General features: G+C 42.8%; 1 protein-coding gene across 1 annotated transcript; it reads left to right on the forward strand.

The window, feature by feature from the left end:
* The first annotated feature begins 17,454 nt into the window (after nt 1-17,454).
* LOC123410933 (mitogen-activated protein kinase 2) lies at nt 17,455-20,627 on the forward strand. The gene is made up of 6 exons (XM_045103858.1): nt 17,455-17,949; nt 18,252-18,381; nt 18,775-18,912; nt 19,009-19,341; nt 19,749-19,932; nt 20,146-20,627. Exons 1-6 carry the CDS (start codon nt 17,735-17,737, stop codon nt 20,316-20,318), a joined length of 1,173 nt encoding a protein of 390 aa, XP_044959793.1. The 5' UTR covers nt 17,455-17,734; the 3' UTR covers nt 20,319-20,627.
* The last annotated feature ends 5,360 nt before the right edge of the window (nt 20,628-25,987 follow it).

Raw genomic sequence — 25,987 nt, forward strand, 5'->3', positions numbered from 1 at the left:
TCAGGCGTGGGAGGCTTCCCTCCCCGAGCCCCTGTCGGCCGGAGCGCCGCCACGGAGCGGCTGGAGCCCCCGGAGCCAGCCTCCGCACCGGATGGCCTGCCTCCCGCGCGTGTCCTCAGATCGAGCGAAGGTGGAAGAAGACCGTAGCGAGCGGGGGCCCCTGTGAGCGAGCCAGTGTCGGGCCCAACTGGCTTAAGTGGCCGCGCCTTGATGGTACCACGCCTCTCTGAGGCGGAGGTGCCCTCGAGAGAAGCCGCCTTCGGCGTGGCCCTCTGCTGGCGCCTGAGAGCCACTGGGCCGGCCCACCTCCCTCTCCAGCGCCACGGGCGCAGGATAGTCCCTGTCGTTGAACCCTTTATTCATCTGATTCCTCTATGAGAACTTCAAAAATCCTTTATAAATCAATTTGAGCTCCAAAATTAATGATTCAAATTTTTGCAGGTCCCTAAAATCAAGACCTATCCATATATGTGCATTGCACATTTTTCCAGAAGACTTTTTGTGGGAATTAATATTCAAATGCCCATTTGAATATTTTAAACCCCACTTTGTAAATTCCTATGGCATCCAAATCAACTCCAAAAGAAGTGATTCCAAATTCCAGAACCTTCTAATATCATTCCCTATTTTTGATGCCTTGGTCAACAATTTTGTATGACATATTTCTGTTGCAATAAATAAATAACTCCCTTTTGCTATTTATCCAGTATTGAAAAATCCCTAGTATATTCATACTAACTACAAATCCAGTGAAACAACTTCCTAAATATTTCAACTGGATCTGGAAAAGCTGTTGTACCATGAAGATTAAGATGTTTTCCTAGATGCTCATCATGGACAGGCTTAACACTCAAGACATGCTTGAACGGCGTCACTCGAATGTTTCCGACTCCAATCTCTGTGTTCTATGCCATGCTCGAGTCAAGGAAGACAGGATCACTTATTCTTCAACTTTCTTTTCAGTACCAGGGTCTGGAATTACCTGCAGATCACATGGCAGGGTCCATCCGTGTGGAGTGCTACTGTAGCTGCTAAACGAGACTTCCATAACCCCTTTTTTGCTGAGGTGGTCTTCACTGCATGTTGGAACATCTAGACTGTCAGAAATGCCAAGGTCTTTAACCAGGAGCAGCCAAAGTTCAGAAAATGGAGATCTGGCTTCATCCATGACATTTCCCTGTTAGCTCATAGGATTAAGGCTAGTTTCAGGGATGATGTCCTTAAATGGGTTTCCTTTTTGGCTCCTTGAGGTTTGTAGCCTTAGCTCCTCACCCCATTTGTACATTCTAATTTCTTCTTGTACATACTGCTCTTATTTATGGGAATAAAAGAAAAAAGGTTGTGGGGGGTTTTCCCTACAGTAGCCGGTCAATTTTTTTCTGAATTCATGCTCTGTCAAATGAGTGCCTCCACTCATTTTTAGCACAATATTTTGTGTGGGCTTCATAAAGGACCACATATTCCTCCTTCCATCCATTCAAAAATCCTTGATGGTCCAAATCTCCTATAGCAAGCTTCACGTATTTTTCTTATGACCAGAGAGGTCCAAGAAAAATAAAACTCCTATTTATTTAGCACTTAGTTTTTGCTTGATGTGTGGCTTACTGTGGTTGTTTCCGACGATAGTTGGCGGAGTAGTCGGAGTACTCGGAATTGGACCGGAAGACCTCGAAGACCCAAAGAACTTATGTGAGCAAAGGCTAAATATTATATTGCATGCTAGTAGAGCAATTATTCCCATTGCATATGATCATGAGTATTCTGTAAATCATCGATATGATGTTACTGATAGCTCCTCCGGAGCACTTGCATTTTGAGCACGATCCTACCACCTATGAGGGTCACGCTAATATCATGTTGACAAGTAGATCTAAGCATAGTAGAAGCATGAGCATGATGATGGTAAATATCGAAGGTTTGTGAAAACCCCGTCGGGTGTCACTAATGCCCAAGGGTGATGATGAGATAGGTGGCCACTTTTGGAGAAGTGGTGCACCGGGTGTATTTTGGTGTGAGTGGTTTTGGAAATGAGAATAGATTTATGATGTGTCGACCGTCCCAAACTTACATTCTGCGACCACGTTACCCCTTTATGGCACGGGGCTTTGTTGATTACTCTGGTCGGTGCTAGCAAAGAGCCACATTACTAGTGGCAGGAGTGATGTGTGGTCACTCTCGTGACAGGGTTGTGCCAGGTAAGGCGACTATGCCGTTTTTACGTGTTCCGGGCATACCGTTGGTCCCCGCATGGATGATACTGTCCAGAGTCGGTGCTCATAAGACGTACATCACGTGGGCTGGGTACCAATCGAGTGGATCTCTTTGTCTAGTATCGTCAAGGGAAAGGCATTGATCGGGTACTTACCTCGGGTGTGTTATATACCGCGAGTCATGGATGACACGGAAGTTTCTCGGCTCTAGTGGGTACATCGTACAACCTCTCCAGAGTGGAAAACTATTCGAATATAGTGTCCACGGTCAAGGACAGTTGGGTAATCGTGCTTAAACTATGTTCAGTCGTTTCCACATAAACCAAGTGTGAGTGTGTGTGTGGTCAAGGAAGAGTTGATATGACCTAGTTTGGTGACTTGGCATATCGGGTGAACCCGGAGTGTTCAGCCCATAACAAATATGTTGATATCTGTAACCTGTTCTTGTAAATACCATCTAGCTTATGATGCACATCCATCTATGATCATGTTTATTTACAGTTAAGCTGCTATCCACCAATACTGCATATTACTTGTTACCATACCAACTGCATTATCCATATCATGGGCTGTTTGCGAGTACATTCAAAGTACTCATTGGATTTCCACTGGTTATTTCATTGACCAGGTATGAGAGAACATGATATGGTGAAGAGTAACTTGGTGATGTTCCTGCGAGCTAGGACGCTTCCCAGTCAGAATGCCTGTAGGTTAAGGCTGATGGCATGGGTTCATGCTTTTGACCAATATTTCCGCTATTGGTCCAGTTTGGTGTGTTGGCCTTCAAGGCCCTATAAATATGTAAGAATTGACCGTGATGGTCATTTATTGTATCAAACGGTATGTATGGATGTAAGACTCTTGTTATTCAGTTACTGTGTGTTCGGTGAGCATTGATCTCTGGGATCACTGAGCACGTTCATTCGGCAATCTCGACTCATAAGTCGGGATCCCCACAACTAGTGACGGGAGCAATAGGAGTACTCATAAAATCATTATTATTAGTGGAAAAGTCACATAACTTGGTATTCTCTTGAGCCATCGTGACAAAGCAAGCAATCTAGGACACAAGCAAGCAAACAAAAAGACGAACGGAAAAAGGGCGAGTAAAAAGGAAAATCTTTTTGGTATTTTCTGAAAATCTATTTAGAAGCGGGGAGAGGAAAACGAGAGAAAAATGGCAAATAAAGTAAATGCAAGAGATGAGTTTGTGATGGGTACTTGGTAATATTGCTATGTATCCTCCCCGGCAACGACGCCAGAAATCCTTCTTTCTACCTCTTGAGCTTGCGTTGGTTTTCCCTTGAAGACGAAAGGGTGATGCAACGAAGTAGATACGTATTTCCCTTAGTTTGTTAAGAACCAAGGTATCAATCCAGTAGGAGGAAAAAACAAGGCTCCAATAGTAGTACCTACATAAATAATCAAACACTTGCACCCAACGCTATAAAGGGGTTGTCAATCCCTTCAGAGTTATTTGCAAGGATGAGATTTGATAGAGATAGATATAAAATATTGATAGATATGAAAGTAAAACAAAAGTAAATAAATTGCAGCAAAGTATTTTTGGTATTTTTTGTTTATAGATCTGAAAATATGATATGGAAAATAGACCCGGGGGCCATAGGTTCAACTAGAGGCTTCTCATATAAAGAAAATAATAGGATGGGTGAACAAATTACTCTCGAGCAATTAATAGAAAATCAAATAATTATGAAGATATCTGAGGCAATGATTATGCATATAGACATCACGTCCGTATCAAGTAGACCGAAATGATTCTGCATCTACTACTATTACTCCACACATTGACCGACTCCTGCCTGCATCTATAGTATTAAGTTCATGAAGAACAGAGTAACGCATTAAGTAAGATGGCATGATGTAGAGGGATAAAATCAAGCAATATGATGAAAACCCCATATTTTTACCCTTGATGGAAACAATAGAATACGTGCCTCGCTACCCCTACTGTCACTGGGTGAGGACACCGCAAGATTGAACCCAAAACTAAGCACTTATCCCATTGCAAAAATTACAAATCTAGTTGGCCAAACCAAACAAATTATTCGAAGAGGCTTGCAAAGATATGAAATCATGCATATAAGAATCCAGGAAAGACTCAAATAATATTCATAGATAATCTGAACATAAACTCACAATTCATTGGATCTCGACTAACACACCGCAAAAGAGTATTACATCGGATAGATCTCCATGAAGATAATGAAGAACATGGTATTGAAGATCAGAGAGAGGGAAGAAGCCATCTAGCTATGGACTCGTAGGTTTGTGGTGAACTACCACATCATCGGAGGGGCAATGGAGTTGATGTAGATGCCCTGCGTGATCAATTTCCTCTCCCACAGATTACGGGAAAAGGATCCCAGTTGGATCTCTCGGGAACAGAGGCTGCCGGCTGCGTAAAAGTATTTTTGTGGCTCTTTTTGGCGATACGGGAATATTTGGGATTTTATAGGTCAAGAATTAGGGTTAGGAGACCTGCAGGGGGCCCACAAGCTAGAGGGCGTGACCACCCCCCTAGGGCGTGCCTTGCAGTCTTGTGGCCTCCCAGCAACTGCCTTGCCCCTACTCCAAGTCTGTTGCGTGTCTTCTGGTCCAAGAAAAATCTTTTCCAAGATTTTCTTCCGTTTGGACTCCGTTTAATATTCCTTATCTACAATATTCAAAAACGTGGGGAAAACAGAAACTGGAACTAGGCTCTAGATTAATAGGTTAGTCCCGGAAATAATATAAAACAACATATTAATGCATATAAAACATCCAAAACATATAATATAATAGCACATAACAATCAAAAATTGTAGATACGTTGGAGACATATCATCCACCACTGCAAGAACATGCCGCCTCGCCGGATCGGGCGCCGCGCCAAACAGTGTGCGACCCATCAAATCGTCCTCTCCGTGCGAAGAAGAATAGTGGTGCGTCGTCCTCGCCCTCACCGCCTTCGACGGCCAGGGTGCCGCCACCACCACTGGCGGCAGCGGCGACGGCAGCCAGAGATGCATGGTGGTTAGGGTTTTTTGGTGGAGGCGTGGTCGCCCCGGAGCCACACGCTCGTGCGACCCAGAGGCGGAAAAAATCAGGACTCGACCCTCGATGTTTTGTACTGACAACATGTGATCCCGACCTGCATAAGTGGTTAGTTCAATTTCTTCACCATGCACATCTGAAGGGGTGGCAAAGAGTTCATCATCCCGCAAGAATTTAGGCATTGAAGCTAATGCACTTCGTTCGAGAGGAGGGGGTTAGTGTACTCGAATCCATATGTAGAGAAATTCTTCGGGGATTTATGAGCATAATGATTTGAGTAATAATGCACATATTCATGACCCTTGTAGTTCCCCTACATACCAGAAGCATTAGCACGAGTATGAGCAGAATTTTGATCATGTGAGGAATTTGATCCCTTTGAATAATTTGGTCCACTTGAGGAATTTGATCTGGGGTTCCTATTCTACACGAAAGGTGTGATGAAGACATTCTCCTGAAGACTTCCCAGGCTGCTTGTAGGGACCTAGGTTTTCCTCAAGGGTGGTTGATACGTCTCCAATGTATCTATAATTTTTGATTGTTCCATGCTGTTGTATTATCATTCTTGGATGTTTTACAATCATTTTATAGTCATTTTATATCATTTTTTGGTACTAACCTATTGACATAGTGCCTAGTGCCAGTTGCCATTTTGTGCATGTTTTTTACATCGCAGGAAATCAATACCAAACGGAGTCCAAACGCAGTGAAACTTCTTGTGGTTTTTTTGGGCCACAAGACATCTAGTGGGCTAGGAACACACCTAAGGGGAGCTCCAAAGGGAGCACAACCCACCAGGGCGCGGCTGGGGGCCCAGGTGCGCCCGGTGGGTTGTGCCCTCCTCGTTGGCCTCCCGCACGGCCTCTTTGCTCTATAAATACCCCAATATTCCAAAAACCCTAAGAGGGGGGGCGAAAATCAAGTCCAGCCGCCGCGGAGTCCAGAAACACCAGATCCAATCTAGACACCATCACGGAGGGCTTAATCATGTCCATTGGTGCCTCTCCGATGATGCATGAGTAGTTCTTTGTAGACCTATGGGTCCGTAGTTAGTAGCTAGATGGCTTCCTCTCTCTCTTGATTATCAATACAATGGTCTCTTGGAGATCCATATGATGTAAGTTTTTTTGCGGTGTGTTTGTTGGGATCCGATGAACTTTGAGTTTATGATCAGATCTATGTTTTTATCCATGAAAGTTATTTGAGTCTTCTTTGATCTTTTATATGCGTGATTGATTATAGACTCGTATTTCTTCTCCAATATTTGGGTTTTGTTTGGCCAACTTGATCTATTTATCTTGCAATGGGAGGAGGTGCTTTGCCATGGGTTCGATCTTACGGTGCTTGATCCCAGTGACACAAAGGGAAACGACACGTATGTATTGTTGCTATTAAGGATAATAAGATGGGGTCTATTTCTGCATAAATAGATCTTCTTTACATCGTGTCATCGTTCTTATTGCATTACTCCGTTTTTCCATGAACTTAATACACTAGATGCATGCTGGATAGCGGTCGATGTGTGGAGTAATAGTAGTAGATGCACGCAGGAGTCGATGTACTAATCTTGGACATGATGCCTATATAATGAACATTGCCTGGATATTGTCATGATTATTTGAAGTGCTATCAATTGCCCAACAGTAATTGTTTTCCCACCGTTTGCTATTTTTCTCGAGAGAACCCACTAGTGAAACCTACGACCCCCGATCTCTTTTCATCATATTTGCCTTTGCGATCTATTTTCCTTTGCTTTTATTTTCAGATCTATTAAACCAAAAATACAGAAATACCTTGCTGCAATTTATTTGTTCCGCGATCTATTTATCCTATCTAGCACTTTTACCTCACGTTATTTGCCTATCTTGAGGTGTCGTACTCGAAAGGGATTGAAAACCCCTTTAACACATTGGGTTGCGAGTATTTGTTATTTGTGTGCAGGTGTTGTTTACGTGGTGTGAGGAGGTTCTCCTACTGGTTCGATAACCTTGGTCTTATCACTGAGGGAAATACCTACTGTTGCTATACTGCATCACCCCTTCCTCTTTGGGGAAATACCGACGTAGTTCTAGCAGACATCAAAAGCAATTTCTGGCGCCGTTGCCGGAGAGGGTCTTCAACATCAACCATGTTCCTAATCACAAATCTCATCTCCTCTCAATTTACATTATTTCCCTTTTTCCTCTCGTTTTCCTCTCCCCCACTTCTCAAAAATTTGCCGTTTTATTCACTCTCTTTTTCGTCCGCCGTTTTCTCGTCAGATCTATTTTTGTGTGCAATCTTGTCTACCACTTTTTGTCGTTATGGATAGCTCTTGCTCTATTGCATACACCCCCGAGAAAGAAGTTCTTAACTTTAAACAAAGGGGAGGGGAGAACTTAAAAGATGCTTGGTATAGGATTTGCAATGGTCATAATAGATCTATCTATAAGCAATCTACCATTGTTCTTCTTCGTGGTTTTTCTGTGGGCATCACCACTTGGTATAGATTCGTCCATGATACGATTACCGGTGGAAACTTCTTGATGCGTCCTTCTCTTGATGCTTTTAATGCTTTGGGAAATTTAGTGGGTTCACCCCCTCTCATGATTAATGAAGCAATCGTTACCCTTGAGCATGTTATGGAAATACTAGGTGCAATCGAAAAAAATTCTTACCGAGGAACATATTGAAAACATGGATAGTAAAATGCAAAGCTATGCTGCTAAAATTGGGTCAAAAGCGGGAGACGTTTTCAAGTTGTTAAAAGAAAAGAATACTATAGTTCATGAAAGAATCGAAGAAAGCCCGTCTAGGATTGATAAACTAGAAGAATTTTTTTAATCTAGGTACGGCCTTTGCTTCCGCTAAAACTCCCGTAAAAATTAGTAAGACTACTCAAGCCACTAAAAGCAAGGGTGCAACTTCTAGCAATGATAAAGGAGATCTTAAGATGATTAGTATCCATCCCAATTTTATTGAAGTCATAAGTGACCCTTTTTGCAAAAATAAGTATTCCAATCTCGTGTCTAGAAGTTTTGTCGTTGAGAATTTATATGCAAAGTCCTTGGAAAATCCTAAGTGTTCGATCAAAGAATTGAAGGATAAAGATGACAACCCTTAGATCCTACGTGTTATGCCTAGCTAGGGGCGTAAAACGATAACGCTTTTTGGGAGGCAACCCAACTTGTATCTTCTTGATTTTTGGTTTTCTTGCTGTTTTCAATAAAATACACAATTATACCTATGGTTAGATGTGTTTTTGTTGTTTAAATTAGTGTTTGTGCCAAGCAAGGCCTTTGGGATGATTTTGGTGAAAGTTGATTTGATCTTGCTGAAAAACAAAAACTTTTGCGCTCACGAAATTATTTTTAGTTTTTAACAGAAGAGTGATTTTGAGTTGATATATTTTGAAGAAGATTAATAAACAAATTATTACTCGTCCTAATTTTTCAGAATTTTTGGAGTTACAGAAGTATTCGAAGTAGTCAGATTGCTACAGACTGTTCTGTTTTTGATAGATTTTGTTTTCTTTGCGTTGTGTACTTGTTTTGATGATTCTACGGTTTTCTTTGATGAGTTTTTTCCATAGAAAAGTTGGAATACAGTATATATAATGCAAAAATAAAATATGAATATGTTTGCAATAGTACTTATAGTAGTGGTTTGCTTTCTTATACTAACGGATCTCACGAAGGTTTTGTTGAGTTTTGTGTGATTCAAGTTTTCAAGTTTTGGGTGATCTTACGATGGATGAAGGAATAATGATTAGCAAAAGGTAAGCTTGGGTATGCCCGAGGCACCCCAAGATAATATTCAAGAAATAGCAAGCAACTAAGCTTGGGGATGCCCCCGAGTGGCATCCCCTCTTTCTTCTAACAACCATCAGTATTTTACTTGAAACTATATTTTTATTCGTCACATATTATGAGTTTTGCTTGAAGCGTCTTGTATGATATGAGTCTTTGCTTGTTTTGCTTTGTGTTTTAAGCCTTGAATACTTGCTGGACACACCTTTTTGATAGAGCCAAAAATTATGCTATACTTGCTCCTATGCTTCACTTCGAATTTTAGAGCCATGGATTTGCTCTAGTACTTCACTTATATTTTTTTAGCACGATCTGCTTCGTTGTTTTCGAAGAAATGCTCTCATGCTTCACTTAGATTTATTTGGGAGTTAGTACATTTTTTAAGAAATTCTCTCTTTCTTCACTTAGATTATTTTGAGAGAAAGAAAAATATGCTCATGTTCTTCACTTAAATTTGTTTGAGCTTATCAAAAGCAACATATGAAAATAGTCCCAAAGTGATAGATATCCATGGAGGATATAATAAAAACTTTCATGAAGATCATTGGACAAAACAAACTTGATTCTTAGTAATGGTTTTGGGATATGACGATATGATATGTGAGTCATGTTGATGAGTAATTGTGCTTTAGTAAGAATATTGATGTTAAGGTTTGTGATTCCTTATGCAAGCACAAAAGTCAATAGTTATGCAATGAAATTTATATCCTACTTGTGGTGCATTATTCGGTGTTACTTATGCTTAATGCTTGGGTATGAGATTTTTCGTTTCTTGTTTGGTTGCTTCTCAATCTTTTTGCTAGCCTTCTTTTGCACTAAGTATGATCACTACTTGTGCATCCAAAACCCTTTAAATCAGTTTTGCCATATGAGTCCACTATACCTACCTATATGCGGTATTTTCATGCCGTTCTAAGAAAATTTGCATGTGCCATCTCTAATTTTGAAAATAAATTTCTCTTTTGTGTGCTCTACCGACCCATATTTGAACTGGGGATAAAGGATTTGCAGTCCCTTGCCTTACCGCTTGGCCATGCCGCCAAAAAATCCGATCGAAAATCGTGCAGCGGTGAGGGGTGGCCAATATTTTCCATGCTAGATGTGTTATTCTCACGATGAGTGTTTATTCACTTGTCATTGCACGAGAGTACGACAAAGGTATTAGGGATGCCTCGTCCCGAAATGAAAAAAATGAATTTACTTTTTGTGGTCAAATAATAAATTCCTTCGAAAGTGTTGGTATGGAGGGCACCCGTGGATACGAACAAGCCATGGAAAGTGAAAGTAATGGTGGAAAAAGGAATAAACTTTATTTTCTGTTTGGGAACCGCCTATGATGTATCTAGCATGGAAATTGTTGGGAGCTCTGAGTCGTTTTTGTTGGTGGGAAAAGTGTGCATCCCAAAATGTTTTTATCTCTCAATTTTTGTTTTGAGCTCTAGCACCTCTACAAATCCCTACTTCCCTCTGCGAAGGGTCTTTCTTTTACTTATGCAATTTTTATTTTGAATTTGACTCTCCATCTTCTCTCATAAAGCACCAACTAAGGGGCACTATGATCATATTTGAGCATTGGGTGTAGCTAATATTCGAGTGTATTTCATGAATGGATCAATGATTGGGCATAATGGGCTAGGGATAACTTGCTTTAGTGTTAAGATTTTGAAAGACATGGTTGCTTGTTGGTATGATTGAGTACTAAAGTCTTCATGTCCAAACTAGATTGTTGCTTTGAACCATATAAAAGTCCAAATTTCCATGCTATAAAGAAAAGAAATGTGATGAACATGTTAGGCAGCATTCCACATCAAAAATTCTGTTTTTATCATTTACATACTCGAGGACGAGCAGGAATTAAGCTTTGGGATGCTCATACGCCTCCAACGTATCTATATTTTTTGATTGCTCCATCCTATTATATTATCATTTTTGGATGTTTTACAATCATTTCATATCATTTTTTGGTACTAACCTAATGACATAGTGTTTAGTGCCAGTTGATGTTTTCTGGTTTTTTACATCGCAGGAAATCAATGCCAAACGGAGTCCAAATGCAGCGAAACTTTGTGTGTATTTTTTGGGCTAGAAGACATCCAGTGGGCCAGGAACGCACCTGAGGGGAACTCCGATGGGAGCACAACCCACCAGGGCGCGCCTGGGGGCCCAGGCGCACCCCGGTGGGTTGTGGCCTCCTCGTTGGCCTCCCGCACCGCCTCTTTGCTCTATAAATATCCCAATATTCGAGAAACCCTAAGAGGGGGGACAAAAATCAATTCCAGCCGTCGCAGAGTCTAGAAACACCAGATCCAATCTAGACACCATCACGGAGGGGTTCATCATGTCCATTGTTGCCTCTCCGATGATGCGTGAGTAGTTCTTTGTAGACCTACGGGTCCGTAGTTAGTATCTAGATGGCTTCCTCTCTCTCTCTTGATTATCAATACAATGGTCTCTTGGAGATCCATATGATGTAAGTCTTTTTATGGTGTGTTTGTTGGGATCCGATGAACTTTGAGTTTATGATCAGATGTGTGTTTTTATCCATGAAAATTATTTGAGTCTTCTTTGATCTCTTATATGCGTGAATGATTATAGTCTCATATTTCTTCTCCTATATTTGGGTTTTGCTTGGACAACTTGATCTATTTATCTTGCAATGGGAAGAGGTGCTTTGTGATGGGTTCGATCTTACAGTGCTTGATCCCAGTGAAAGAAAGGGAAACGACGCGTATGTATCGTTGCTATTAAGGATAACAAGATGGGGTCTATTTCTACATAAATAGATCTTGTATGCATCATGTCATCGTTCTTATAGCATTACTCCATTTTTCCATGAACTTAATACACTAGATGCATGTTGGATAGCGGTCGATGTGTGGAGTATAAGTAATAGATGCAGGCATGACTCGGTCTACTAATCTTGGACGTGATGCCTATATAATGAACATTGTGTGGATATCGTCATGATTATTTTAAGTTCTATCAATTGCCCAACAGTAATTCTTTCCCCACCGTTTGCTATTTTTCTCAAGAGAAGCCACTAGTGAAACCTACGGCCCCCAGGTCTCTTTTCATCATATTTGCCTTTGTGATCTATTTTCCTTTACTTTTATTTCAGATCTATTAAACCAAAAATACAAAAATACCTTGCTACAATTTATTTGTTCCGCGGTCTATTTATCCTATCTACCACTTTTACCTCACATTATTTTCCTATCTTGAGGCGCTGTACCCGAAAGGGATTGACAACCCCTTTAACACGTCGGCTTGCGAGTATTTGTTATTTGTATGCAGGTGCTGTTTATGTGGCCTGAGGAGGTTCTCCTACTGCTTCGATAACCTTGGTCTCAACACTAAGGGAAATACCTACCATCGCTATACTACATCATCCCTTCCTCTTTGGGGAAATACCGACATAGTGCTAGCACACATCAGTGTTCCATTCCTATAGTTAGTTCCAACATATTGAGCAAATACTTCACCATTCTGGTTTTTAACCAGTTATAGTTGGATTCAAATGACCCATGAGAGGAATATGAAGTTTCGCATGCAAAACCTGATAATGTAGATGGATCAAGAGGAGGTCCTTTTGCACCAACCCATGAGGTTTTGGGATACTGCTCAGGTTTCCAGTATGATCCATCAGCATTTAATTTCCTCTCAAATGCAATGCCCTCTTTCCCTGGGTTTCTGTTCAGAATCTGCTTTTTGAGCACATCACAAAGGGTTTTATACCCTTTGAGACTTTTGTATATGCGTGTCACATACAATTCCTTAAACCCTGCATTTTCGTTAGTAACATTTGTGGGTTCTCCAAGTGAGGAATTTGTGACCACATATACATTTGAAAATTTTGTAGCAATAGAAGCATTTGAACTTTGAGGTGAAGAATTAGCAGATTCACGTTCGATGCATTTCATGCATGGTGGAATGAATTCTTCCTGAGCAGAACTCATCTGTTGGGCGAGCAAAGAATCATTTTTTCTTTGAAGATCATCATTAGACGCTCTTAGTTTCTCAAGATCTTTCTTTCTTTGAAGAAATTCATAAGAAGGTTTCTCATGATCAGCCAAGAGAGTGTCATGAAGTTCTCGAAGACTATCAAACTTAGATTGAAGACTTTGAACATCATCAGTGAGAGTTTGAGTCCGATATATTTCCTTGTTCAATGGGCCATCACTTTCGTCTAGTAGTTTCTGAAGATTTTCAAGAGCATTTTGTTGCTCTGTTAGAGCAATTTTCTCAGAGATCAGAAGAGCTTTATCTTTGTCATTGAAGAAATTGACTAAACTATAAAAGATTTCCAAAGGCTTCACTCGAAGAATTGGATATGTGTAGGCTCTGAGACGAGCATCACTTGGTAACTTTTTCTTAGTTTTACCTCGACTCCCTTTAACAGCACAGTGTTCCTATGACTCAAAAGAAAGGAAATAAAAGTCTTCACGCTTCAAAGTCTTCACATCAATATCTTCAAGGGCACACCAATTTCCTTGTTTTCAAAGTCTTCGAGGAATTATCAAAGTCTTCAGTTGAAGACATTCAATTTAGGGGTCGATATTATTTGAATAAATCAAACTCCTCGGCGACTTATAGAGCTTGTATACACTCACAAACACATCAGTCCCTGAACCTATAAGTCTTCAATACATCTAAGTCACTAAAGGGCACTAGATGCACTTACATTTTGGCTCAACACAAACAGTTTATCCGAGTGAACTGTATGTTGTATATCGCACACACCTTTGATCTGGCCGACCATTTCTGTTTTGTTGCCTAATCACAAACAGTTCATACGAGTGAACTATATGTTGTATATCGCACACGCCTTCATCTGGCTGCCTGTTTGTGTTGTTCTGCCTCATTGCAAACAGTTCATTGGAGTGAACCGTATGCCACGCGTCGCACACACAACTCTTATCTAAATCGTGTTTGGTGTCTCAACCATCGCAAACGTTTTGCACTTTTTTGACGTTTTTTACATCACCGTTTGTAATTCATGCATTGCACACAATTTCGTCATGTGGCCTCTGATTGTAGTGTCGCGTTAGCAGCATCCTGTAGTAGTGTATATTTTGTTGGATATCAAATTTTCTAACCAACGCCAAAAAATATTGGTTGTAGTTCATACGCGAACTCGAGGGTGAATCAGTGGCAAATTCGGTCGCCAATTATTTGGCTTGCTTCGATTAGCGTGGCTAGCTATGGGGCCATCCAAATGAGCCTTAAAAATTCCTTTAGAATAAAGATGGCTGCACGCACCAATGGATGCAAAGGTAGATATGGTACATCCTTCTTTAAAAAAAAGTTAACATTAATTCAAAATCTTGAACACATACTTAGTTTTCATTGTCGAATTTCAAACGTGAGGGGCCATGTGTCTAAAGTATCATATCAACATGGAATTCACTTTATGACGTCTATTCAAGATGAATAAATATTGGTCCATCCACAAATTAAAATAAAAACATCTAGATCACTGAAGTAGTGATATAAACGCTCTTATATTAATTTACAAAGGGAGTAGTATTCAATATTAATTCAAATTTCGCATGACGGTAACTGTCGAACGACCAACTACATTAAACTCGGAATTCACTTAACTTCATATAGTTACAGCAAATCTGAAATTTTGTAATCAAATCTAAGTTCCACCGGCAGTTTTTCTTCCTATAACCGAAGATCAACCAGGCATGAAAATTTACAAAAAATAACCCAATTTTGCCTACTTAATGTAATTTCAAAATCTTTTTCTTGAATTCCATCGACTAGGTTCCGTTGGTAAGATAAGCCAGGTGCCACAGAAATGTCATATCAGGAGGACGGAAATGAGCTAAGTACTTAGAGCATCTCCACTCGCCCCCCAACATGCCACCCGTGCGTCTTTCTTAACGCTGTCGATGCAAAATCGGCCCAGCCGCACCCCAACTCCTCGTATAGTGCTGGTTTGTGCAAAAATAACAGTCGGCTAACCCGAGTCGAACCCAGCTCCCTGGGGGCACCTGGGAGCACCGGTCAAAGCAAAAAGCCAAGCGGGCCCGCTCTGTCGGCGGCAACCGAGCCATTCCCGTTTTTCCCCCTCCCCCCTCCCTTTCCCTCCATTTCCCCACCCCCTCTCGCAATTCTTCTCCCGCTCCTGCCATGCAGTCATCATGTCGTCGAAGAAGAATTACACCTCCCCTCGCCCTGCCAACGCTGCCGATTCCAGCTAGGCGAAGCAGACGAAGTCGAGGAAGCCAATGGCTAGGCCGGCGGGCGTTTCGGATGCCGAGTGGAGGGCAGATGTCCAGCACCGGGAGGCGGTCACAACAGACCGGTGGAGGAGGCTCGATGCCAAAAATATCAGGGACACGGCGGAGGCGGCGACGGCGGCCGCCACGGTCGATCAGGAAGAGGCGTCCCGTGCGGGGATAATGAATCCGCCCGGCCGCAACCCGCAAGCCTCATGGAGGAGTCTCCAGGGTGTTGCGCCGGCCACCCTCTCGCCGATGATGCCGCCCTGAGGGTATGTGCCCATGCTTGGCAACTCCGACGGCAGCGCGCATGGCGGCTTCAATCCCAACACCACCTTACCGCATGGCACGCCGCAATGTTCCTCCCCCATCGGTTTCAGCCACTACCCGCGTACTCCCTCACCCGCATTCAGCGTCGGCCTCAACACCCAGTATATCTACTCACCACCGGTGTACTGGTTAGCAGCCTCACATGTGTCGTCTCTGCGCCGTGGTGTCCTCCCATTCGCGCCCACTTCGTCGCTGCAATTTAACTATGTCGATGCCGACATGGACGAGATCATCACAAGCGGCTCCGTTGCCGCCGCGTTGCACCTAGAGTTCGGTGTGCAAGATGAAACAATGGACACCGCCGGTGACATTGACGACGAGCTCGACGACGCCGAGGAGGAGGAGGGGAGGAAGAGGCGGTGGAGGTGGAACCGGAACCAGTGTCACAAAAGAACGGAAGGAAGAGAAAGCGGGCGGCGAATGCCAAGCCAGCCGAACCCCGCCTTAAGTGGACGTCCAAGGAAGACAAGTGCCTTGTCGAAGCGCATAAGACCGTCAGCATCGACCCGATCACCGGTTCGAATCAGAACACATACACGTACTGGGGGAGAATTAAAACGGCGTTCGACGAACGCAAGCTGGTCGACCCCGACTTCGCCAACATCCACATGAACCGCGGCGAGAAGGCCATGGAGAACCGCTGGTCGACGATCCAGATGGCCTGCAACAAGTGGCATGTCATCATCGAGGAGGTCGCTCCTCGCCCAAAAAGCGGCACCAATGTTGAGAGTCAGGTATGGAGTTCGCCGGCCCAAGTTTGTCGCGTCACCCTTTGCTTTGCCGACATTTTTTGTCCGCGGTTTTGTGCAGATGATTCCGATGTTCGCCATGTATCGCGCCGACAACGAGGACCAAGAGTTCAGGTTCCTTCACATGTTCTCCAGGATCGACTGGTGCGAGAAGTGGAGGGAAGTTCGGCTTGCTCTTGACAAGGCCAAGGAGACCTACAGCCCGGACGCGCCTACCCCGGCTGTGGCAGAAGGGCGCCGAGATGGCACCAAAAAGGATAGGACGGTGAGGGATGGGGGGCCCGCTGCCCAACGTTTGCAGGCTTCAATCAAGCAATGCATCGCGGACGTCAAGAGCAGCCCTCCCAGGAGAGAGGAGAAATCCGACGTGCGATGGTCGACGTTGATGATCAACGTCGCTACAAAGAAGAGGAACATCGACCTGGAGTTCTTGATGGGGGCAGACACGTCGATGATGGACGAGACAGTGAAGGCGTGGTACATAGTGCAGCGCGACCTCATCTTAAGCCAGATGCCAGCGCCGGAGGCGACCACAATGGCGACCGCAACGGTGACCATGACGGCGCCCAACCCGAACGCAGAGACCACGCCGACCACGAGCCCGACTACACCAACGACGAACAGTCCGACCACGCCGAAGATGAGCCCGACTACCCCGCCGACGAGCCCGGCCAGTCCCACGGTAGAGGAGCCGCACCACGCCGAGCCGGACGTTTGATCCGTTTTTTATCATTTCCTTTTGATCGCCGAACTATTGGCGTGTTTGATCGTCGAACTATGACACTTGTGGTATGATGATCGTCGAGCTCATGGTGTCTTTTTGACAGTGGGAAAGAATAATTTAAAAACCTTGGCGTCTGGGAGACCGAAACTTGGGGGCGCAGCTGGAAACTCGCTCGCCCCATTACGAAAATAACACCGTTGTTAAAAACACTATCGTGGAAGTACATTGAGAGCCAAACAGCTGGAGAGATGCTCTTACAAGTTGCAACGACCACTATAGCCGAGAAAAAAGAAAGCCAAGCATTACTGTATGCAAGAAAGAAGCAAAGCAGGTTGCTGCCATGCACAAGGGAAGAGAAGTGAAGGCTCATCAAGGGGAGGGGGAGGAGAAAAAGGAGGCTGGAATGGTCTGGAGCAGGAGCAGCAACCAACCAACTCCTCGCCGGATCACGGGCATTTTCCCTCCAAAAAGCTTCCTCTCCTCCTTTTCCCCTTTTCCCCAACGCTCTCCCCGCCTTATCTCCTCCCTCATCCATCCAACCAAGCTAGCGATCTCTCTCTCTCCCTTTCTCTTCCTCTGCGCGGCGTGCGTTTCTTTCTTTCGTTAGCTCCTCGATCAAGGTGTTCGTGCGCAGACGTGCGGGTCGATGCGCATGGAGGGTGGAGGCGTCGGGGCTGGAGGAGGAGGAGGAGGAGGCCACGGCGGCGGCCATGGCCTCGGCGGGGAGGCGCAGATCAAGGGCACGCTCACCCACGGCGGCAGGTACGTGCAGTACAACGTCTACGGCAACCTCTTTGAGGTCTCTGCCAAGTACGTCCCACCCATCCGACCTGTCGGCCGCGGCGCTTGCGGCATCATCTGGTACGTACATCATGCATGCGCTGCATCTGCTTGCGTTTATTCCTCAATATACCTCAGAATATGGATTGCTTTGCTCGATTAGCTACTTGCGATCCTGTTGCGAGTTCACCATAGTATATACGACTGAAAGTGAGTCTTGATTAAAGTTACGGAGTATATAGTATTGAACCATAAAGCATTTTCTAATAAACCAGTAATAGTTAACCGTTAAGCAACAATACCTAATACTAAAAGGAGGCAAGAGCTGTTTGTAGTTGATTTTGAGCCTGTGGTGACAAATTCTTCTCTGTGCTCTTCTTCAGTGCTGCGGTAAATGCACATACTCGTGAGGAGGTCGCTATCAAGAAGATTGGTAATGCGTTTGACAACCAGATCGATGCCAAACGCACTTTGCGCGAAGTAAAGCTGCTTCGCCACATGAATCATGAGAATGTGAGCCATCTTTCCTTTTCTCTCTTGTGCCGCCTTGTGATAAACCTCTGTGGTTCACATGCTCATATCTGAAATGTTTTGTGGTTTCTATTTGACCATGGTTAACTCTGTAGTTTATAGCAAAGGTAAGCCGTCCTGAGAAGACCTGCCGGAAATTCTGGTGATTTTCTTTCAAAGCCAGAATTGCCTATTATTATTTATTTACTATACAGACGATATATGTGACAAAACTTGAAGTTGCCTTCCCTACCTGTGCTACTGTGTTTAAACTTCAAACTATCTTGCAACATAAGTCCATCTGATGTTGGTTAACTCCACTTATGATGTCGAAAATATATATGGTGTGAACCTGAATTTGATGGTATGACCATGACAAAGTCTGACTTTTGACAGGTGATTTCAATAAAGGACATCATACGCCCACCAAGGCGGGAGAACTTCAACGATGTTTACATCGTCTACGAACTGATGGACACTGATCTTCACCACCTTCTAAGATCAAACCAGCCACTCACAGATGATCACTGTCAGGTATGTACATTGTTCTTTCCATCGTTTCATCAACATCAGTCCAAACATTCCACAATTAGTCAGCTTTCCTTTCGCCTTAACGTTTTCATGATGCAGTATTTTCTCTACCAAGTGCTCCGAGGACTAAAGTACGTGCATTCAGCAAAGGTCTTGCACCGGGACCTCAGGCCGAGCAACCTGCTGCTCAATGCCAAGTGTGAACTCAAGATTGGAGATTTTGGCTTGGCAAGGACCACCACTGAGACTGATTTCATGATGGAGTATGTTGTTACTCGGTGGTACAGGGCGCCGGAGCTCCTCCTCAATTGCTCGGAGTACACTGCAGCAATTGATATTTGGTCAGTCGGTTGCATCCTAGGTGAGATTGCTATGAGGGAGCCACTGTTTCCTGGAAAAGATTATGTTCATCAGCTGAGGCTAATTACTGAGGTATGGCCACTCACTACTAGTCTACTACACGACTCAAGATTTGTTTTTTCCCTTTTGTTTCGTTTTTCTTATTTTTGTATATTCTCCTGCTCTCTTTTTGCCTCAGTGTTTGACCCTATGATTGTCAGTTCTGATTTAGCATAGGTTCCAACTGCTATGCTTTTGCCATGCTTATATCTCTCGGATTACTAACTCAACTAGCACAACTACACCACATAGGTTGAAGCTTACACTGGTATCTGGTGTAGCATGATACTTCATGCATATGCCTTCATTCCGACTAATGTTTTGGTCCAAGCATGTGATAATTCTAGATGCACTAACATCTTCTCTTGTTCTACTAAATGGAAATGTCTAATAATTCTTCTCGATGCTGTTTGTAATCCTGATTCATTCTTCATCCAAAGCTGATAGGCTCACCAGATGATACGAGCCTTGGGTTTCTTCGAAGTGATAATGCCCGCAGATACGTGAGGTCTCTTCCTCAATACCCGAAACAACATTTTGGTTCACGGTTCCCCAATATGTCCACTGGTGCCATGGATTTGCTTGAGAGGATGCTCGTGTTTGATCCGAGCAAGAGGATTACTGGTAATCTTGCAACATAGCATGATCTTGCTTGATTGCAAAATGACAAATTTAATAATGTGAACCATCATTCCAGAATCGTGTGTGAATTATTAAAACCAAGTTGAAATGACACTTCTTATGATAATTAAGCCATTAAACCGTTAATGTAAGAAATATTATGAGGAACTTCCTATTGGAAGATTAACCTTTTTTTTTCTCTTGGTGGCATTACAGTTGATGAGGCTCTGTGCCATCCGTACTTAGCATCCCTTCATGAGATAAATGATGAACCTGTCTGCCCAGCGCCTTTCAGCTTCGACTTTGAGCAGCCATCATTTACTGAGGAAGATATCAAAGAACTTATTTGGAGGGAGGCTCTCAAGTTCAACCCTGAACCAATTCACTGAAAAGGTCCCAATGTAGAAAAAGAAGCAATTTGAAATGGCAAATCTATCAGCTCCGCGGGGAAATACATGAGCTGACAGCACCATGTACAGAGTAATCAGTGATCAGGTCTAAGCATCTTGTCCTACGGCTTGTTGATGACACCATGATGTCAAAAACCTGGAAATTTAGGAAACATGAACGCTTGATCAATAATTTGTTAGCCAAAAAGTGGGGCCTTTATCTTTATCACGTTAGGTTGTAACTACCCCCTTTGGTTGTATGCTTAACAAGACCTGAGCTATAGACTATGGTATTACAGTTTCCGGCCACTCTTCGGTGTTAGTGTTGTTCACCATCCAACGACTGTTACTTATTATTATTGTGTTCTAAACCCTGCAATCAATATATATGTAGTCTATTCTGTCCCCAACACACCTAACAAAGTTGTCAATTGCATAGTTGCACTAATTTGACCAACATATCTATAATTTAAATGATATAAGTGTTTTTATATTATTGGAATAAATAAAGCAAGCAAAATAAAATTGTACAAAAATGAGTAAAACGAGGTTTTAATGGTCGGAAACAAGGCCTAGGGTTCATATGTTCACTAGTGTCAACTCACAGCATTAATAACTTCATCAACATATATGACATAACCTCACAAAAAGTAGTAAAGGATCACACCCAAGGTTTTAGTTTTATTGAATGAAAATAAGATGAGACACCATAAGCATGGTAAAGAATCGCACCCAATGTTGTCTTTCTAATCTAGATCTAATGAGCACACCATTGTCACCGGAGGTGTCTCCCAAAAGAATACTAAACAAACGGCATATGATTTCATGATTCTCAGAGTTCAATACACAATATGAGTAAGATTCAATCCCAGATAAAGAAATTCTTAATCAGAGATACATCATATAGTTTAACTGCATTAATAATGCCCAAGTTCACAATTGTGTTCAACAGCTCATATGACCAAGAGAGAAAGAGACACAACACATAGCTACTACTTACAAATCTTACCCCCTAGTGTTGACTAATACTCTTGCATCATCATGCAAGAAAGGTCGATGGTGAGGTAAGAAGAGCCGCTGAAATAGAGCTAGGAGGGCCCCACATGCACTCTAGACTAAACGTGTGTGGGACCCTGGGGCCTCCCTGTAACGCCCAAGATGCGATTTTGTCCTTATTTTTGGCACGATGGCCTCGACAAGGATAGAAGCGCATCTCGTCGTTTCGCAAGGATGGATATCGTTACAAGTACATGTACAGAAGAGATGAGTACATGTAGTTGGCTTACACTCGCCACAAGCTACATCAAGATCACATCAATACATCAACATATTCAGTCACCATGTAGAAGAGCAGGGTCCGATTACGGACGAAACAAATGATAAAAGAACGATGTCCATCCTTGCTATCATGTCGGCCTGGAACCCATCCTAGATCAAAGAAGAAGAAGAAGAAGAAGAAGAAATTCCAAATAGAACAAGCATCCCGCTCACATCAAATGTCACTTTGCCAGTACCTACAACTGTTATTGTAGTAATCGGTGAGCCACAGGGACTCAACAATCTCATTTCCAAAGGTATCAAGACTAGCAAAGCTTAATGGTTGAGGTATGGTTAAGTGGTGATGCTGCAGCAAGCGAGTAAGCATTTATTTGAGGTGGCTAACTTACGAGTACAATAATAAGAGGGGGATGATCTACACATAACGAATGTGAACTAGCATGATCACGAAGTGATCCTGAACACCTACTTACGCCAAACATAGCCCCACCGTGTCCTCTTCCGGATGCAGAACTCACGAGAAGAGACAGTCACGCACACAGTTGGCATATTTTAATTAAGTTTACTTCAAGTTATCTAGAACCGTATGTTAAACAGAGTTTCCAAGTTTGCCAAATAACCGCGGGCACGGCTTTCCGAAAGATTTAACCCTGTAGGGGTTCTCCAACTACTCCATCACAAACTACCACACGCTGCGCTGGAATAATCCTCAAGCACAGAAAACCCGTGATCTCCTCGGGTTCCTATTGGAAAACCTCAACCTTGAGATAGCCCAAAGTATCCTCGGAATCCCTCGCATAAGACCATTGATAAGAGTAAAACAAGTCCAGCAAGGCCACCCGGTGAGCCAGGTCCGCATCTAGAGCTGCACACTCTCTATCTACGGGTGTCATCCATCTATGCAGAGTGGACGATAGCCTGAAAATGCCTCGATTTGCCCCAAGGTGGCACCGCCGACTGCTAGGTAGGCGGACCAACACCCATGAGGAGCACTGGCCCGGGGGTTGATTAATTATCCACGGGGTTCAGAAAGTCCCTATTCAATTTTATTAGTTATTAGGCAAATGTAGTACCAATGTTGGGCCTTGCCAGACGAGTTTTATCCCAAAACAAAAATCTAGGGGGTTGCCATAGCAACCCCAAGCATGTTAGGAGCGTTCAATTATGGAACATAACACCAGTAGCCGAAACTAAGGCGGCAAAGATGGAACAAAACACTAGGCTAGAGGGCCAAGCCTTCCACCTTTTACCAAGTATATAGGTGCATTAAGTTAAATAGTATTAATATGGTGATATAACAAGGAACCCATGTTGGCACATGGAAGCAGCTGCACCTGCAACTAGCAATGCTAACAAAAGGTTGAGCAAGCGGTAACATAGCCAAACAGTGGTTTGCTGGGTTGTGGAAAGGTTAGAGGTTTTCATGGCAATGTTGAGAGGCTTTTTAAAATGGTGGTAGGCAGCAAGACATAGAGAAAGAAACGAGACAATTAGCATGACAATGATAGTAATGGTATCTAGGGAAATGAGCTTCTTGCCTGTGATCCCGTATGGAAGAAGAACGAATCCGTGAAACCGACGAACCGACGTAGTCGAACGGATCCTCACATTCCGACACGCTTGCGGAACTCTATCGAGAAGAAACAATCCGGTGCAACAATCAACACACAATCACACCACAACATATGCAAGACATGATGCACAAACATATATGATGCATGTCCGGTTTAATTATGCAAGGGACGGCATGGCAATTCACAACATCGAACACTACACATTAAGTGAAGATCAATATGCAACGAGTTGCATATTGAAGAAACTCCACATACTAATTATTTAGTTCACTCTCGTTTAGGTACACGACAATATTAAAATATTGTTAACATGGCAAGAGGTGAAGCATGTGATTCTACACGGCATTCTAGTCGGTTTACAAATATAAAACATTTTAATCGAAGCTACAATTAAATAATACATGCAACACAAGATATTATGCCATGAATGCAACATGCATGCAATTTTATGAAAACATTGGCAAGAAGGATATGAAGCATGTGTCGCTAGACATGTCAGGATGACGGCGGACGTGTCTAGTATGTGGGATTTTTGGGCTATTCTGAGCCATTGGATGGGGATCCAATGGCCAGATTTGGTCAGAGGGTTTGGGCTGCGGGGTTTGGAGGTGGTGGAGCTAGTAGGTGGGGTTTTCTAGGGGGTGGCTGCAATTTTGGCTAGGGGAAAACCCTAGTGGAGTGGGAGAGCTCTATCCACAAGGTGGGTTTATATAGGGTTTGGTCTAAGGTGGGATGGACCTCGTCCGTGTGATCGCGATCCGATGACCGCGGACAGAGGGAGGGGCTAGGTGGGTCTAATGGCTGTGTAGTTGGGCTATGTGGGGATGAGAGGGAAGTAGCAGCCCATGACACGAGTTTTAAAATGCGAAAACGTCTCATAGAAAACTGATGATGGTGCCGCTACGATCGACCGTTCGGGTATGAAATGGACTCCGATTGCGATGAAATTTGGCAGACAGCTTTCCTACACTAAAATAAGACCGCACGCCAACTTTCAATCCAATCCAAGAAAGTTTTATACACACCTTTTTAAAACAATATTTTAACGATGTCGCGGGCGCGTGCATGTGTGGTTGGTCTCAAAATGGCCAACGACGAAAACAAAGAGAACCGGCAACTACTAACGGATGCAAGTTTTGAAAAATGACGGCAATAGAGTGTCGATGCAATGCGGATGATGCGCATGATGCGATGATGAATGAGAAAAACAAATAAATCACACGGCGACAATGGAATAAAGGGGGAATCTTCTGGAGTGTCGGTTCCAGGCTATTAAAACTCTCCTACACTAAAAAGAGATATCACCCAGAGATCTAAGAATGAAAAGGGGAAGAGGAAGAGAAAGAGAAATAGGTAAAACTTAGTTGCTTCTTTACAAACGAGTGAAACCAACGATCCTTGAAGGTTGCAAAGGGGTTGAAGAATGACATGAAGAACAAGCAATAATTCAAACAACATTTCAGCAGCACTTCGGTAGGAAATTGAGGCAAAATTTGATAAGATGGAAGGATCTTGAAAAGATTCATAACAAACCAACTAAATTGATTGGCAAGGAAAGAACATGAAAGAAGACACAACACTCTGATTAAATGAATAAGAAAGGAAAGAACACGATCTTGGCAAAACTAGATAATGGATAAAAGAGAGCAACATCATAACAACTCTGGAACAAGAGAATAGAAACTAGATCATTGGGAAGAAAGAATGAAGAAGAAAAAGAAAACTTCTACCATAATTGAATTTGATAAACATCCCTGGAACAAAAATTGAACGGAGTTATTAGAAAATCAACAACGAAAAGAACAAGCTTGTAGCGGGCTTATAGAAACAATCTCAAATAATGAGGTGAAAACCAACCACTAACATAAACAAAGATTACTTGGGAGGAACAAGATATGCAAGACTTCTTACACCACGAGAATAAATTGAGAACTTGGGTCAACGATAATCACCATAATAGCCACAATCCTTAGAAAAAGATTTAGGTGAAATCTAAAGCAACATAGCTCAAAGGAAGGAAAATATGGACTGAAAATATCTCATGACCACAGAATTGGTTGGTTTAACTATCTCATTCTCGAAACAAATTCTCTTCGAGACGCCCATGAATAAAGAACGCTATAACACCACCTCAAAGGAAAAATTCTGGAGGTAGAGTTGCACTTGGAAATGCAAGAGAAAGAACACTTGAGGTCTCCAATAGGAATCTTGAAGAACACTTCGAGGAAGAATTGAAACCTTGGTGAACCACCATGAAGAATCTGCGTATACAAAAGAATGATAAAACAAAACGAAGGATGAAAAGAATAAGACTGAGGCCTTGCAAAGATTTGGATGAAGCTTCATGAGGAGATACCTGAGAAAACTTGGAACTATGGAAAAAAGATGAACAACATAGAATAGAAAATTGATATAATGAGCCACTCCGAAAGAAGAACTGAAATCTCTTTGATGAAACAAGAATAAGAATTATGTTATGCCCATCCTTCATCAAGTTAAAGTGATGACAAGCAACGGTTTAGCATACCACTTATTATTCTTGAAGGTTGAGGAGAGATATGAGCACAAACTTGAAGAAGACATGGAAGAAACACCAGTAAGAATTTGGAATGACAGAGGATAACACAAATGAACTTGGTTACATGAGGACAAAGAGAGGATGATTCGAATAGAGAATGCTTGAACAAGTCACTTGTAAGAATTCAAAAATGAACGAGGATACCAAGAACGAATGGAGATACTTGAGAATGAAGAGACTATGATCCACGTGAGAGAAAACAAGAATGAAGAGTGATGAACTTAGAACCTGAGCATCTT

Source organism: Hordeum vulgare, chromosome 7H (genome assembly GCF_904849725.1).
Source record: "Hordeum vulgare subsp. vulgare chromosome 7H, MorexV3_pseudomolecules_assembly, whole genome shotgun sequence".
NCBI classification, from domain to species: Eukaryota; Viridiplantae; Streptophyta; class Magnoliopsida; order Poales; family Poaceae; genus Hordeum; species Hordeum vulgare.

What these genes read in the sequence shown, in the direction of transcription:
- LOC123410933 (XM_045103858.1), top strand. Translation starts at nt 17,735, where the DNA reads ATGCGCATGGAGGGTGGAGGCGTCGGGGCTGGAGGAGGAGGAGGAGGA. An exon ending in GCCACATGAATCATGAGAAT is followed by an intron (nt 18,382 to 18,774) that starts GTGAGCCATCTT and finishes GACTTTTGACAG; the next exon opens with GTGATTTCAATAAAGGACAT. An exon ending in TCCGAGCAAGAGGATTACTG is followed by an intron (nt 19,933 to 20,145) that starts GTAATCTTGCAA and finishes GTGGCATTACAG; the next exon opens with TTGATGAGGCTCTGTGCCAT.